Here is a 17,543-nt window from a genome sequence, read left to right as displayed (position 1 = left end):
CAGAATCCTGACTGGAGAGATTCAAAAATGGACTTGCAGGAAGGATGAGCAATGGAGGCAACAGCTTGTTCAGAAGAAAGGGACATTGAAGATAGAACGCTGTTTTGCAAGGACAGAGGGATTCAGATTAGTTTTCCAGGAGTTTCAAATGTGAAAGGGACAGTATCTGAGAATAGTGAACTTTATAAACCTCTTCAGCTAGCATGGGGGCCAGGAAAGGAAGTTGGGTGGTTAGCAGTTTAGTGGGAGTGGGGGGAATAGAGTACAAAATTCAGAAAGATATTCTAAATCTATATAAAACACCAGTTCACCCCACCTAGCGTACTACATTAAATTCTGGGCATCACACTTCAGGAAGGATGTCAAGATTTAGGAGAGGCTTTTGAGATTTACTCAAATAGTTCCAGGGATGAGGGATCATAGCTGCAGAAGTTGGGGTTGTTCTCCTTAGAGCAGAAAAGGCCAAGAGGAGATTTGATAGATACATTTATAAGCATGAAGGGCTTACATTGAGAAAATAAAGGAAAACTGTTTCTAGTAAGTGAAGGGTCAAGAACCAGAGGACACAAATGTAAGGTGATTGACATAGGAGGGGCGACATGGGGAAAAACTTCTTGTTTGCAATGAATGGTTGGAACGCTCTGCATGACAAAGTGATGGAAACAGGTTCAATAGAAATTTTCAAAAGGCAATTGGATAAGTATTTGGAAGGAGAAAAAAATTACGGGGATATGGGAAAGAGTGGGGCTAAAAGAGCCTGCCCAGATTTGATGGGTCAAATGGCCCCCTTCTGTGCTATACTATTCTATCCACATTTTAAATTCCATGGTGCATGGCTCTCTGTGTGGAACGGTGTTTATTGATGCCAAACTACAATGGTTAATTCATACAAATGACAGATGGACTGCCATTCACCATCCTCTGAGTCAGAGGATATGAAATGAAAGGTTTAGCTGTTCAAATGATTTCCAGGAAGACTTATGAACAGAACATGAAATGAATATCATGCAGTGTGCTTTGACAAACTGATTGTTCAATCATTGCAATTTATTATATATGTAAAGTTTAACATATCATACTCAATTGTCATAAAATTGGTATTATGTGAAAGGAATAAAAATCGCAGAAAAAAACCGACTGTTGAACTTATTAATTCAATAATTTTAAATTTTTACATAATGTGATTAGTGGGCCTGGAAACAGGAGAAGCACCAAGGTCCATGACTTCTCTTCCTGGCCCTGCCTCCGCGTAAAATTCCAGCCCATATTCTACCTTTCTACACAGCACATTCCTCAAAAACGTGAATCAGTGCTTGACTAATACCTGCTACTGCCTTTCTGCAGTTAGTCACACACTGGAGATTGCTGCAGTGGCTCTTCTGGACAAGAACAACTGCTTAAATGAAAAAACTGCTTTTATGTCAAATGATCACATATTGTCCAATGAATGTAATGGCAACCAGGCAGGCCAGTACATATTCTTAATTCCTCGAGTTTAACACAAGGTTTAACCAAATTTCTTCGTCAAAATTCGCAAATGGCCATGAAGATCAGAAGTGTGTTGCTGCCATCTGTTGGTACAACTGCAGCAGTAGTAAAAGTATCATAAAGCACGGCATATAAATCGACCCAGTATATATGATACAACCTAATTCCAGCCCCAAAAATAATGTTTCTGTATTTATACAGCATACAAGTTGACTCCCCTTTTCAGCCATGACATGCTATACTCATTAGTAGTCAGCCTCAATTTTTCACATCACAAATGCATGTTTTACTTACTGGTACCTTATAGAGTAAGTCCTTATTTAAAGTTGTAATTGCATTCCTGAAAAGTGCAACTTTAGGTGAACCATCCTTAAGCGAATCAAATTTTCCCAGTAAAACCAATATATAAGCAGCTCCGAAGAAGAATCAAATTGAACTCGAAATGTCAATTCTTTTTATCTCTCCACAGATGCTGTCAGACCTGCTGAGTTTTTCCAGCATTTTCTGTTTTTATTATAAAAGCTGTAGTTCGGCCCTGTAGAACATTTGTCACCAGAAAGGAAAATTAAAACATCACACCCTGTAAGTTGAAATACTTTACATTCCTCACTTCCTATGTTGGTAAATAAACTAACTTTTAAAACAAAATTTAAAAATAAAAGAAATATGCTAACTTTATACTAAGCTCCCACTCACTGCCTCTCCTACTCACCGCACATCCCATTCCCTGACCCTCCCAGTCATTGTGGACTATTCCTCTCCCTGCAGGAAGTAAACCGCAAGCCAGAGGGTCGGCAACAAGAGGGTGGAGCAGGGAGCGGCAGAGGTTGAGAATTAGAGAGTCAGCAGCAAGAGGGAGAGTCAGGGAGTGGCAGAGGCCACGATCCAGAGGGTCGGCAGCGAGAGGGAGAGCCAGGGAGCAGCAGAGGCCACTCCAAAATGGCACCAATCGAGTCACTCGGGCCCTACATCAAATCCGGTGTGAAAGGACTTGTAAACAAAATTTGCGACGCTCAATGGGAATACCGGCACCATTAGTCAACCAACGTTAAGGCTAAATGACTTAAAACGATGCGGCTTAAACTGAGGACTTACTGCAGCTGGGCACAATGGGTCGGGCAGGCGATACGGGCTGTGTGGCGAAGATTCATGGAAGTTTCAGACACTCCCATTGTTTGTTTGGATGCCAATAACATTTTGAAATAGTGGCCATCCACACCCATGCCAGCTGTTCTTTTATACTTGACGTACAAGTCAACACCCATTTGTGGAGGGATTTTAAGGCTTCAAAGGTCAACTTCTATACTGACATCTACAATGGTGATCTGCTTAAGGTCAGGTTCTCTGCTTATTTCTCCATGCCTCACAGTCTTGTGCTTTCCTCTTCAGTTATTCATCAGATCCTCCCATTTTCAATTTCAATGAGCAATATGATGAGGGGAAAAGGATATATGAAATGGTTTCCTGTTGCCTTCCTCATGTACCTAAAGGAAATACAAGTATTCTTTCCAAAGGATCCTCTGCCTGTAAACTGCCACTATCTTTCAAGATTCTCTCTCTTTTGCTATCATCACTGAAAATTCACTGATTCTGCCGCTAACTATGGCTCGTAGCCAGTGGCCTGAGCATGGGACCTTTACCTGGGCCTGGGACAAATCACAAAACCCAGTGGCCTAAAATGACCCTGCTACCCTAATGACTGCAGCAGCGCTTAAAACTAAAGTTCAAATTTCTTAAAAAAATGGTCCATGCCAGTGCTTAGTAAGATTTCTTTAACCTACAGAACATAGCAAAAGGCCAGACCACTCAGCATCTTGCTTTCATGAACCAAATAAATGTTACCCTGTCACTAATGCTTCAGATTATGTTCTCCAATTTTCCATATAGAATATAATCTTCCATTCCCCTTGATTCTAAACTTATTTCGTATGACAACATAATTATTTTAGGAATGCTAGAGAACAGAGACACTCAATGATGTTAATTGTAATAACACTTGCAGTGCGAATGTGATGTTATCATATGTCACATAACCTAATGTCCAGGAATACATTCAGACATACAGGAATACCATTGACAGGCCTAGTTTGAAGTGATACAAAGAAAAATCTTCTGTAGTATCTCTTGTACACCATCCTGGACTTTCAGCTACCATGTTCACTCACTGTCCTTTAAGCTTTGGCAGAAGCTGTTTATGGGTTTGAAGCTTTTGAAAAGCCATTTTAATTTTTGTTCATCCATTGAGAGACTGTTAACTGTCATTATTCTTTTAGGTTTCAATTAAGTACAATTTTTCTCTTCAATCATTTGTGTTATCCCCAGATCTGTTCCAGTTGCACCCTGAAACCGGAAGAACTGTGCAAATAAGCTTGGAGTTGAGAATGAAGCACTTGAGATTTTGGTGTGATTTAATGCCATGCACAATATATTAGAACGGACTTTAAAGACAAAAGTGAAAATTGACCTCAGTAATTTGAAACAGGATGGATCTCAATCCATCACAAGCAGGAAGCCAGAAGCATCATTTTCTGACAATGCAACATTTACAGGGAAGCAAGGTGAGTTTTTAAGCAGGGATCATCAATTGCACTTTATAAGTAGGACCATAATAGGACAAGCAGGTCCAAGACCATTTTCTGAAGAGCAGGGATGTTAACAATAATAACTTGCATTCATATGGCATTTAGGGATGTTTTTGCTTGTTAAAGGCAATATATAAATTCAAGTTGATGGGTCGTTGTTGATTTCAACTACCAAAGTGCAACTTGTTACTGATCAGTAACTCATCAGGCTCAATAATCCAAATCCTGAAACTTCTTGAAAAGTAGAGGAACGAAATAAAAATTTCAGGAACATATGTATATTTTTAAAATATAAAGTGTACTCCTTGGAAACAAATCTTGCAGCTGCTGTTGGGTAAAAATCTGTCCTTTTTGGCTTCAAGACCAAGCACCCAAATAATTTAAAATACTGATGCTGAATTGAGTTCAAATTCTAGTAAAGTGATGCTTCACACAGATGACGATCTATGTAGAATGACAGCAATGCAGGTATACCTTTTGTATTCCTTTACCAGGAGCAGAGCTGTAATACAAAACTGGCCAGTGAGCTCCCCGTCAGATACAAAGGGCAGGATTTTCCCTTTTTCCCTCCAGGAATAGGAAATAGAAGTTAGGACCGTTTCCAGGTCATCAATCCCCCCCAACCACCCCCAGGGTGAGTGGGTGGGGGTGGGGGGATTACAATCAATGGCCCTGAGTTTCACAGGACCATTATCTTAATTGGCCTGAAGATGGGTTGGGTGGCCAATAGGCAGCCAAGGGAGCTGGTACAGATGTAGGTCTGTTCAAGTATGGACCCAATTTAATCAAAAGATGCCAACCAATACTGTGGCTGCCATTTCAATGCTGCACCATCTGAAAGCAACATTGCATATTCAGAGAAACTTCAAATGTCCAGAGACCAGGAACCTAGAACATGCTGGCCCTTCAATTCCCTAATGCAGATCTGGAGGTTCTCCTAGAGGTCTTAAAGTAGAGGAGGGAAGTCCTAAGCAGGCTAGGATGGAGATAGCTGACACAGTCAGCAGAAGGAGTGTGATATGTAGAAACTGCAACCAGTGTCAAAAGAGGTTTAATCACTTAATTTGAGACTTGAAAACTGCCCGCCACACAACTGACACATAGAGCAGGATTTTCTGCTCAGCGTGCAGACCCACGCACGAGAGTGAAATAGCGCATGATGTTTCGGTCGATGGGAGCGCACGATAGTCGGCAGCGTGCCAGCTGACACTTAAGAGGGCTATTAGGCCCCTTAAACAATTAAGTGGATTGAATTTTTCGCTGCCCGCCTAACCTTACATTGGGGGGGGCCTGCAGGCCAATAGGCCAGGCGACCTTTACATTTTTGGCGAAACCTCATCCACAGGCAGAATGAGGTTTCGAACAGTGACTAAAAAAACCAATAAACATTTTTAAAACTCACATTTCACATGTGCCTGTTCATGTGACAGAGTCACATGTGGGGACATTTTCCTTATTTTTAAATCTTTATTGGTATTGTTAAAAATCTTGAGCTCCCTGAGGCAGCTCTGTGCCTTCAGGGAGCAGACTGAGCACACCTCTGCGTATGCGCACACTTGAGCACTCGCACTCCTCCCACCCAGGCAGCGCTGAGGTTATCAGCGCAAGTTTCATGCTGGCTGGTCGTTAATTGGCTAGCCAGCGTGAAATCGCAGTTGGGGCCCGATCGCAGGCAGCGGACAGTTGCGCGGCCACTCCCGGGCCCGCCCGTCCGACAAGGGGAAAACTCTCCCCATAATTACCAAGGTCAGGTAGTGGGACATGGATTTGGACATTTGTTTCAGAAGTGGTTTATTGGATGTGACAGATTTGTACCTGCTATTGATACCTCCCAGGAATCAGTGGCATCAATCAGTCCCATAATGTGCCTTCACCAAACCAACTATCATTGGAGTTGATTCACACGATACGTGTACGATAGGATAATCTAGGTGTGAAACAATACACCTTTGGGACCAGGGATTGATAATCATATCCTTCACAAATTTATTTCTCCAAGTCTCTGTGAAGACAGAAACTTGGTTTAATGAGGTATGAAAGAATTTGTTAAGCTACATTAGTTCATAACAAGTGAACACAGAATAACAGTTCTGACCAGATTCACTTTTGTTCAAATGTCACAATTTGTCTTTGCATAATAATACAAAAATCCAATACTTCTGCAAATCACTGAGTGGCTGATTTGACTTAAACAAACTAATTTCTGATCTCCCCAACCCTCCCACCTCCCACTCACCCCACTTTTCCACACAATTAATGAGCAAACCAGAAGATAATAAAATTCCATCTTGTCCAGGGAATATGACCTGTTTCCAGGTCACAAAAGAGAGGCTCATCACCTCTCTAAAATTTAAACTGGAACATGGATAAGTCTGGGAATTATGACACTGGACTAATAATCAGTGGTCATGAGTTCAAAATTTACCATTTTCTAATTTTGTTTTCAATTTGAACATCAGCAATTTTTGTTTGAACCCTGGCACTTGGCCAGTGCAGCTTTGAACCGAACCAGAGATACATTCCAATCCCTTGTTCCCCAACTCCATTTTCCTGTCAATGTGTGACATAAGGAAAGAAGTGAAGTCTCACAACCACAGTACTGGGCATTTCAATGTCAGGGAGGCAGAGGTGCCATTGACCATTTTTCAAGGCAGAATCAATCAATACATTTTACTAACTGAATTAGGGAATAAATTATAGGGTTATCCTGTAATCATTAATTTAGAAATTGTTCATACACAGCCGGTTGCAGTCGGGTTTGAGATTGCATATACGGCTGATACCCTGCGACTCTGTCATACCTGAACATACTTTGCAAATTATGAATTAATTGGTGCAATTAATATTAACCTAGCATTTTTAATAAAATTGATATTTACTCTTCATGAATGTTTGGTACTTGATCTATAGGATTGTATCTCAAACATTTGATGCAATTGTTCACAGCAACCAACTGATGATTACAACAATATTCATTTTTTAAAAATGCTTTGGTCCTAATTTGCTGATTGGTCATGAGTGTATGATGAGCAGAAATGAGTCTACTTGTGGCAATAATACTCCTTGTAAGGTAGATTTGATGCACAAAATTAAAGTGACTGAAATGGACTGCTCATTTAAGCAGAAAAGTATGGAGAAAAGGTGTATTAATCATTAATGCCCCTTAGTTAAAAATAACAAAAATAATAATTTTAGTCCTATCATGCAATAAAAATCCTAACTGGACACAACATTCCATGATATTGTGCATGTAGATGGCACTGTGAAGTTGATGTTACATGACACATTCAGCAAAATGGCAACAAACTAACATTACATGATAACCCTGCTGTACTCCGTCCAGTCACAGCCTGCATCTCGATCTCAATTAATAAATGTTGTGACAACATCATACATAATTGAAATGGCATTGGTGCTTCTAAATTCCTTACTACAAGAGCCAGAAATGCAATTTGCAATGCGCTTGCTCTAATCAGTGCAGAAATATTGACTATGTTATCCTTTCATAACCGAGTAAATTAGTCAGTCAACTTCTAGGAGTCAAAACCTTGCCAAGTGTTTCAGTAGAAAAATCAGTCAGAACCCAACTAACTTAAAAGAAAAGTGTGGCCTTGCCTGTGTACACAATTCCGCTCCAGCCCATCCTGTTCAGAGTGCCTTTATTCCAAATGTAGGCCATTACTCCTCCTACCAGCCCATTTGCCCCTCTCATCTATTTCTTCCATGCTCTGCCTGTCCATTCTTCAGTCAAACCCTTCAGTTCTTCCACATGACACACCTTTTCCTCAAAGTACAAGTCAATTTTGAATTACCACAAATTTACCAACACGGAGTATCAACTGCTACTTCATTGCACATTCCACTAGTTCATCAATATTTATTCTTTCATGGGATGTGGGTGTCACTGGCAAGACCAGCATTTGTTGTCTATCCCTAATTGCCCTTGAACTGAGTGGCTTGCTAGGCCACTGCAGAGGGAAGCTAAGAGTCAACCACAGTGCTGTGGGTCTGGAGTCACATGTAGGCCAGACCAGGCAAGGTGGCAGAGTTCCTCCCCTACAGGACACCTAATACAGTGAAGCAAATCAAGAGCTGAGTATAGGGCAAGAAGAAGTAGGAGTTAATCTTGCAGACAAGATGGGTATTTACAACAATCAATGATAGTTGTCATTGTCAATCCCAGGCTAATGGTGATAGTCCCCCATTACTGAGACTAGCTTTATGTTCCAGGTTTATTAATAGAGTTCAAATTTCGCCAGCTGCCATGGTGTGATTAGCATTAGCTTGGGTCTCTGGATTACTAGTCCAGTGACATGACCAGTGCAGCACAAGGTACACCTTTCTTTTGTCCTCAGAATTACTCACTATGCCTCCTACATCTGCAAGATTAACTCCCACTTCTTCTTGCCCTATACTCAGCTCTTGATTTGCTTCACTGTATTTGGTGGCATCAGAGATCCATGAAGCCGAGAGTATGAGCAGCTTTTTGCTTAAGGTATTTATGCTTGGATTGCCACAGTCACAGGAAGCCAATAGGTGAATTGCAATCTAGACTAATTAAACAGCATCCCTTGGCAATGAGAGAGTGTTTCCATTTTAATTAGTTAAAATGCACTGACACACACACACACGCGAGCACACCCCCAACCACCACCCTCTCTTATTCCATTCTTCTTCGTTCTCACTCATCCCTCAAGCATTCATGCCAGAGTCCAGTCTTTCCAAATTTAATGTAAATTCCAATGTCCTCCAGCCCCACTCCAGCATCTTGTAACCTTCTATTCCATAAGATTGTTAACTCTGCTGTCTCTTCCCCTCTGGTCCATCATTCATTATCCCTTTATGTTTGCCTTTATGATTTTTTTAGGATCGTAATAGCGATTGGAGCTCGGCATTATGAGCAGAAATGTTCTTATCACTCACAAATAGGGAGATTAATCAACTACGGTGCTGGTTAACTAAAAAATAGCGGACAACAGTGAAGGATTTGTATCCTAAGATAAAAGCAAAAAACTGCGGATGCTGGAAATCCTTAACAAAAATTAAAATACCTGGAAAAACTCAGCAGGTCTGGCAGCATCTGCGGAGAGAAACACAGTTAACGTTTTGAGTCCGTATGACTCTTTAACAAAACTGTTGAACGGACTCGAAACATTAACCGTGTTCCTCTCTGCAGATGCTGAGTTTTTCCAGGTATTTTTATTTTTGTTAAGGATTTGTATCCGTTGAGGTTCAATAGAACTTAATATCAACTGAAGTACTTGGTGCAATCTTTATACTTAAATTAGAGATCTCAATTAGTCCACATTTTCTCTGCACAAAACTGCAAATAATCTCTTTTATTCACTGTGTTCTATGAATTTTATTCAGAACAGTTTTACTGCTAGAAAGTCATTCAGTCTATCGAAGTATTATTGCCACTTTACCGTACCTCAGTTTATCCCATGCTACTGTAGGATTTACTACAGTTTTAATCCCCCTTCCATGACTAGGAGACTTAAACATTACAAAACTTCGGTGTGTTCCAAAATTTTATCCTTTGTCAGTGACTGAAAGATGTTATAGTACCTGGCTGCTGCCACTAGAGCCTCTCAGTGAGCTACACAAGTACAGCAAGAATGGAAAATCATCCTGCAGCATTTCAGTTCAAAAAAATTCCAAGATCAACCTTTACAATTACCCAATAGTTTCCAAAGTATTATAGTTCCACAGATAACTATGTTTTATTTTAATTATTTACAACTTTAACTTTAATTGATGTGTTAGGTTGCTACTCTAAGTTCTTGAATAAGACATTATAAAACCTTATCTTGGAATATCCTTTTATTCACCATGTCCTACTAATGGTTTTAGAATAATGAATACCTATCAGTGATTACAAAGACAGTAATCAGTTGCTGTTCTGGGAGGTCTTGAATAAAATCATTTTGAAACCTTATCTTGGTATATCCTTTGAATGAACATGTTCTATGAGAATAATAAATACCTCTGAATCTATGTAACCGTAAATCATGAGCACACATTCAAACCAATTATAACCATTATTAAGAAACCTCAAAATCTCTCTCACACTTAAAATGAGTGACAAATTGAGAGTGAATGTACATGGACACTTGTATGTTTTTTCCATTATCCCTTCTGTTTGCATTGTTTTAAATTTGGTTATTTGTATTAACTTAAATTCAGATGAAGAGTCCAAACCTGAAATATGAGCATAATGTTCTTTTCACAGAGGCTGCCTAACCTGCTGAATGTTTCCAGCAATTTCAGCTTTTGTTTCAGTTTCTTTCCTGCTTTTGGATTAATTTTATACAACATTTGAAGATGTGCTTCAGAATAAGAATGTTGTCAAGAGTACATAGGTACACATTGCAGTCCAATTTTGGAAAGAGATGAGGTTCAAATTTAGAGTGCGCAAAGTAAATTCTGTTGCCAAACAGGGAAATGAAACTGATGCAGTAGATGGGAGGGAGGCTTTCAATACACAACATAAGGGAGAAGTCAAATGGGGGCGGTGATACAGAGCAGATGGTCAAATTGTTCTCACAAACCTTGCTGCTGACAGTTCAAGAGTAGTTTGGCAGTGGCCTGGGAACAAGTTGCCCTTCTGCCTACTTCTTGGCAATGTTGGTGCAAAGCTTAAGGAAAGCAGAAGGGAATTAAAAAGTATCAAACTGAAGCCACAACAAGTGACTTACTTGGCTGACAAATTGTAAGTCATTATTCATTGTATGTGACAGAAATAAAGTACATCAGCAATTACAATGTTCTTTCACAAATATCTGGATTTACTGTTAAAAGGTCTAAGGCATGAAAAATGAAGTGTGTACTCCTTTAACATTTTGCATAAAATTTCAGAATATAATCATAATTTAATGCACATCAAATTTTGCCATTTACACAATAAGTATCACAGCCCTTTGAAAGCCAATTTCCAATTAATACAGCTTTTCATTTCCCCATGGAAACATTTATTTTTCAAGTAATAATCTGATGGATCAGTTAATCGCATTTACACTGCCTTTCTAACTTGGAGGGATCAACTTCCTTGTCTAATACAGATTTATTGAAATTTATTGGTCCTCAAGAACATTTGATAGACCTAGCAAACACATTGAAGCTATCTTATTAGTCAAAGACAGTACACTTTAAGAGTCTGTGATGAGTAGTATACAGTTAGAATTTTATTTCATATTTTTTGCTCCAATCACTAAATTTGAATGAATACCACTGTAAGACAATGTATACTGTATATAGACCTACCATTGAAGTAATAGATCTTGCATCATCTTCATAGGCTAGTACTGGAGGTGGTTCCTTCCCATCATTCTCTTTGACCTTTAGGTCCAACAGATCTTTCTGTGCAGAGAGTTTAGCCTCAGTACACTTCATCTGCTGCACACTCTGCCTCAGTTCCTCCAGTGCCTGCTTCTGACTCAGCAATAACACAATGCTGGTGGAAAGAAATTTTGAACAGATGCATTATATTTTCACCACCTTCAATGTAAAAATACCACAAACCAAGTAAAACAAATCTGCAGAAATTGTTTAAAGTACAGATGTCACTGCTAAAGCCCAAAGAAAGTCATGAAGGCACTGTGGGACTTTCTGTTACATAGAGACACGAGCACAACTGGGGCTATTCTCCTTACAAAGAGAAGAAAAGGGGCGAACTAATAGTGTGCTCAAAATCATAAAGAACCTTGATAATGTAAATGAGGAGGAATTGTTTCCAGTGGCAGAAGGGTCAGTGACCAGAGTACACAGATTTTAGGTAATTGGCAAGAGAACCAGAGGCGACGTGAGATTTTGTTTTCACACATCACTAGCTATGATGGTTTGGAATGCACTGCATGACAATGAATCTGCATCTATCACTCTTTCAAAACTGAACTGGATAAATACTTGAGGGAGAGAAAATTGCAGAGCTTTGAGGAAGGGGTAAGGGAATGGGATTAATTGGATAACCCTTTCAAAGAGCTGCCACAGGTACAATGAGCTGATTGGTCTCCTTCTGTGCTGTATGATTATACTTTGCTGCAAGTTTGGGGTTTTAGGGAAAGTCAAATATAAGCTGCCTTTCAGCATGAAGGGAGAGAACAGAATTCTGTTCAGTCAGGAGTCAACATCAATTTAGCACATGAACATTTGAAAGGCCAACTGCTCAAAAACAAGAGTAGAAAAATAAGCTGAAACAGCAGCATGATGTATGGGTTAGCATCTGTGATTCTCCATTATTCACCTTTCCTATGATAGCCAGGAAGTCTGAGGGAGACACCTAGTTAGAAATCCTGGGAACTGGTCATTGTCTAGTCTCTTATTTGGGAACTAGATAGAATGAAAAACTAACAGGAAATTGTTTTTGCTATTCCATTTCATCCATGATTCAAAATAGCTGTTAAAAATGATCTGGGAAGGAAAGGAAGTTGGAAACAAAGAAACAGAAAGGTGTAAAGAAAGAGTGAACAAAACAAACAAAGAATGAGCAAGCAAAAGAAAAGATGAAAGGTAGGAGGAAAGGATATGTATTTATACAGTTACTTTCACATCCTCAGCATATCCATATGTGCTTCACAGCAAATAAATCACTTGCCAAAACGTAATCACTGTTGCAGCAGAAAGTGCAGCCAATTTGCGCTTACAAAATTCCAGATAGAGCAATGAGGTAATGACGAATTGTTGGCCAGGACACCAGGAGAATTTCTTGCTCTTCTTTGAGTAGTGGTATGGGATCTATATGTCCACGCTAAAGGGTACACATGACCTCAGTGTAGTATCGTCTGACTGTACTGCACTTACGTTTCTGCGTGTTCACGTCTCTGGAGTGGGGGCCAAAACCCACAACTTTCTGACTCAGAAGCAAGAGTGCCACTGCTGACCCAAGGTCAACATCTAAAAGGTCATAATTAAGTTTTCTGATGGCAATTATCAGAAACTATGCATAAAAATAACCAAACATGGATGAGCATTGGAGTGCTGCTTTGGGGTGCATTAGAGTGCTTCAGTTGGACCCAGCAGGTCCAGGACCAATATCCTAGCAAGAGTCTTAGTCAGTACTGTGGGGGTGAGTTTAAACTAGATTGGCAGGGGGGTGGGAACCTAAGGGGGGAGGAACAAGGGAGGGAAACAAAGATAGAAATGAAAGACAGAATGGTAGAAAGCAAAACTGGAAGGCAGAGGAAACAAGGGCTAGCAGCAAATAGGGCCATAGTACAAAAAAGATGTGTAAAAGTGTTCAAAAGGCAAGTCCAAAGGCACTGTATCTGAATGCACAGAGCATTCGCAATAAGGTAGATGAATTAACAGCGCAAATAGATGTAAACGGATATGATATGATTGCGATTATAGAGACATGACTGCTGGGTGACCAAGGCTGGGAACTGAATATCCAAGGGTACTCGATATTTAGGACAGACAGGCAAAAAGGAAAAGGAGGTGGCATGGCAGTGTTAGTTAAGGATGAAATCAGTGTGATAATGAGAGAGGATATTACCTCAGAAAATCTAGGTGCAGAATCTGCCTGGGTGGAGCTAAGAAGCAACAAAAGGCGGAAAACATGAGTGGGAATTTTCTATAGGCATTTCAAACAGTAGTGATAAGGTAGGGGACTGCATTAAACTGGAAATTAGAAACGCATGTAACAAAGGGTGCTGCAGTAACCATGGGTGACTTTAATCTACATATAGATTGGACAAACCAAATAAGCAATAATACTGTGGCGAATGACTTCCTGGAGTATGTAGGAGGGGGTTTTCTGGACCAGTACGTCGAGGAACTGTCTTGGGAACATGCAATCCTAGGTTTGGTATTGTGCAATAAGAAGGGTTTAATTAATAACTTTGTTGTGCGGGGTCCTTTAGGGAACAGTGACCATAACATGATAGAATTCTTCATTAGGATGGAAAGTAAAGCAGTCCAATCTGAAACTAGGGTCCTAAATCTTAAAGGAAACTACGAAGGTATGAGGCGTGAGTTGGCTAAGATAGATTGGGGAACTTCATTGAAAGGCAGATAGGCAAAGGCTAATATCAAAGGAACAAATGTATGCATTACAACAGTTATACATTCCTTTCTGGTTCAAAAAGATAACAGGAAAAGCAGTCCAACCATGGTTAACAAAAGAAATTAAGGATATTATTAGATCCAAATGGGAGTCATATAAAGTTCCTAGAAAAAGTAGCAAGCCTGAGGATTGGGAGCAGTTTAGAATTCAACAAAGGAGGGCCAAGAAATTGATTAAGAGGGGAAAAATAGAGTATAAGAGTAAACTTGCAAGGAACATAAAAAGACTATAAAAGGTTCTATAAGTATGTAAAAAGATTAGTGAAGACAAATGTAGGTCCCTTCACAGGCTGAAATGGGAGAATTTATAATAGATAAAAAAAATGGCAGAGCAATTAAACAAATACTTTAGTTCTGCCTTCACAGAGGAAGACACAAATAACTTCCCAGAAACACTAGGGAACCAAGGGTCTAGTGAGAAGGAGGAATTGAAAGAAATTAGTATTAGTGAAACAATAGTGCTAGTGCAATTAATGGTACTGAAAGCCGATAAATCCCCAGGGCCTGATAATCTACATCCCAAAGTCCAAAAGGAGGTGGCCATGGAAATAGTGGATGCTTTGGTTGTCATCTTCTAAAATTCTGTTGATTCTGGAACAGTCCCAGCAGATTGGAGGGTGGCAAATGTCACCCACTATTTAAAAAAGGGAGAAAAAAGAGCGAATTATAGACCAGTTGGCCTAGCCTCAGTCGTAGGGAAAATGCTAGAGTCTATTATAAAGGATATGATAACAGGACACTTTGAAAATATCAACGGGATTAGACAAAACCAACATAGACTTATGAACGGGAAATCATGTTTGACAAACCTACTGGAGTTTTTTGAGGGCATAACTAGCAGAATAGATAAGGGAGAAACAGTGGATGTAGTGTATTTGGATTTTCAGAAAGCTTTTGATAAAGTTCCACCTAAGAGGTTAGTGTGTAAAATTAAAGCACATGGGATTGGGGGTAATATATTGGCATGGATTGAGAACTGGTTAGCAGATAGGAAACAGAGTAGGGATAAATAGGTACTTTTTTGGAGTGGCAGGCATGGCTAGTGGGGTGCCGCAGGAATCAGTGCTTGGGCCCCAGCTATTCACAATATATATCAATGATTTGGATAAGGGAACCAAATCTAATGACACGAAACTTGGTGGGAATGTGAACAATGAGGCTTCAAGGCGATTTAGATAGGTTGAGCGAATGGGCAAACAGATGGCAGATGCAGTGTAAGACCATAAGACACACGAGCAGAAATTAGGCCATTCGGCCCATCGAGTTTGCTCCGCCATTCAATCATGGCTGATAAACCCATTCTCCGGCCTTCTTCCCGTAACCTTTGATCCCCTTACCAATCAACAACCTATCTATCTCAGTCTTAAATACACTCAATGACCTGGCCTCCACAGCCTTCTGTGGCAATGAATTCCATAGATTCACCAGTCTCTGGCTAAAGAAGATTCTCCTCATCTCTGTTCTAAAAGGTCTTCCCTTCACTCTGAGGCTGTGCCCTCGGGTCCTAGTCTCTCCTACTAATGGAAACATCTTCCCCACGTCCACTCTATCCAGGCCTTTCAGTATTCTGTAAGTTTCAATCAGATCCCCCTTCAACCTTCTAAACTCCATCGAGTATAGACCCAGAGTCCTCAAACGTTCCTCATATGTTAAGCCTTTCATTCCTGGGATCGTTCTCGTGAACCTCCTCTGGACCATCTCCAGGGCCAGAACATCCTTCCTGAGATACAGAGCCCAAAATTGCTCACAATATTCTAAATGTGGTCTGACCAGAGCCTTATAAAGCCTCAGCAGCACACCCCTGCTTTTATATTCTAGTCCTCTTGAAATAAATGCCAACATTGCATTTGCCTTCCTAACTACCGACTCAACCTGCAAGTTAACCTTAAGACAATCCTGGACAAGGAGTCCCAAGTCCCTTTGCACTCCAGAATTCTGAATTCTCTCCCCATTTAGAAAATAGTCTATGCCTCTATTCTTCCTACCAAAATGCATGACCTCACACTTCCCCACGTTGTATTCCATCTGCCACTTCTTTGCCCATTCTCCTAACCTGTTCAAATCCTTCTGCAGCCTCCCCGCCTCCTCAATACTACCTGTCCCTCCACCTATCTTTGTAACATCTGCAAACTTAGCCAGGATGCCCTCAGTTCCTTCATCTAGATCATTAATGTATAAAGTGAAAAGTTGTGGTCCCAACACTGACCCCTGCGGAACTCCACTAGTCACCGGCCGCCATCCTGAGAAGGACCCTCTTATCCCCACACTCTGCCTCCTGCCAGACAGCCAATCTTCTATCCATGCTAGTACCTTGCCTCTAACACCATGGGCTCTTATCTTATTGAGCAGCCTCCTGTACTGCACCTTGTCAAAGGCCTTCTGGAAGTCCAAGTAGATAACATCCATTGGCTCTCCTTTGTCTAACCTACTTGTTACCTCCTCAAAGAATTCTAACAGATTTGTCAGGCATGACCTCCCCTTGATGAAACCATGCTGACTTTGCCCGATTTTACTATGCACTTCCAAGTATTCTGAAATCTCATCCTTAATAATGGACTCTAAACTCTTACCAACGACCGAGGTCAGGCTAATCGGCCTGTAATTTCCCGTCTTCTGCCTCACTCCCTTCTTAAACAGGGGGGTTACATTAGCGATTTTCCAGTCCTCTGGGACCCTCCCTGACTCCAGTGATTCCTGAAAGATCACCACTAACTGTGAAGTAATCTACTTTGGTAGGAAAACAGAATAGCAGAGTTTAAATGGTGATAGATTGGGAATGTTGATGTACAAAGGGACCTGGGTGTCCTTGTACATCAATCACTGAAAGCAAACCTGCAGGTGCAGCAAGCAGTTAAGGTGGCAAACGGTATGTTAGTCTTCATTGCGAGAGGACTGGAGTACAGGGGCAAGAATGTCTTACTACAGCTGAACAGGGCCTTGGTGAGATCACACATGGAGTATTGTGCAGTTTTGGTCTCCTTGCCTAAGAAAGGATATACTTGCCATAGAAGGAGTGCAGCAAAGGTTCACCAGATTGATTCCTGGGTTGGCAGGTTTCTTGTATGAGGAAAGATTGGGCCGACTAGGCCTGTATTCACTGGAGTTTAGAACAATGAGAGGAGGTCTCATGGAAACATAAAATTCTGACAGGGATGGACAGACTGGACGCAGGGGTGATATTTCCTCTGGTGGAGGGTCCAGAACGAGGGATCACAGTCTCAGGATACAGGGCAGGCCATTTAGGACTGAGATGAGGAGAAACCTCTTCGCTCAGAGGGTGATGAAGCTATGGAATTCTCTACCACAGAAGGCTGTGGAGGCCAAGTCACTGAATATATTTAAGAAGGAAATTAACAGATTTCTGGACTCTAACGGCATCAAGAGGTATAGGGAGAGTACATGAGTACAGCG

At 40.7% G+C, this 17,543-nt stretch overlaps 1 protein-coding gene across 1 annotated transcript in view; it reads right to left on the bottom strand.

Moving 5' to 3' along the window:
* Window positions 1-17,543, bottom strand: part of fer (fer (fps/fes related) tyrosine kinase) — a 423,137-nt gene that overhangs the window by 272,032 nt on the left and 133,562 nt on the right. Inside the window, exon 9 of the mRNA XM_078566022.1 lies at window positions 11,334-11,523. Within this exon, the coding sequence (XP_078422148.1) occupies window positions 11,334-11,523 (190 nt within the window). The remainder of the gene's footprint in view (window positions 1-11,333; window positions 11,524-17,543) is intronic.

This window comes from Cetorhinus maximus, chromosome 2 (assembly GCF_964194155.1).
Source record: "Cetorhinus maximus chromosome 2, sCetMax3.hap1.1, whole genome shotgun sequence".
Lineage (NCBI taxonomy): Eukaryota > Metazoa > Chordata > Chondrichthyes > Lamniformes > Cetorhinidae > Cetorhinus > Cetorhinus maximus.
This window is presented reverse-complemented; position numbering and strand designations above follow the sequence as displayed.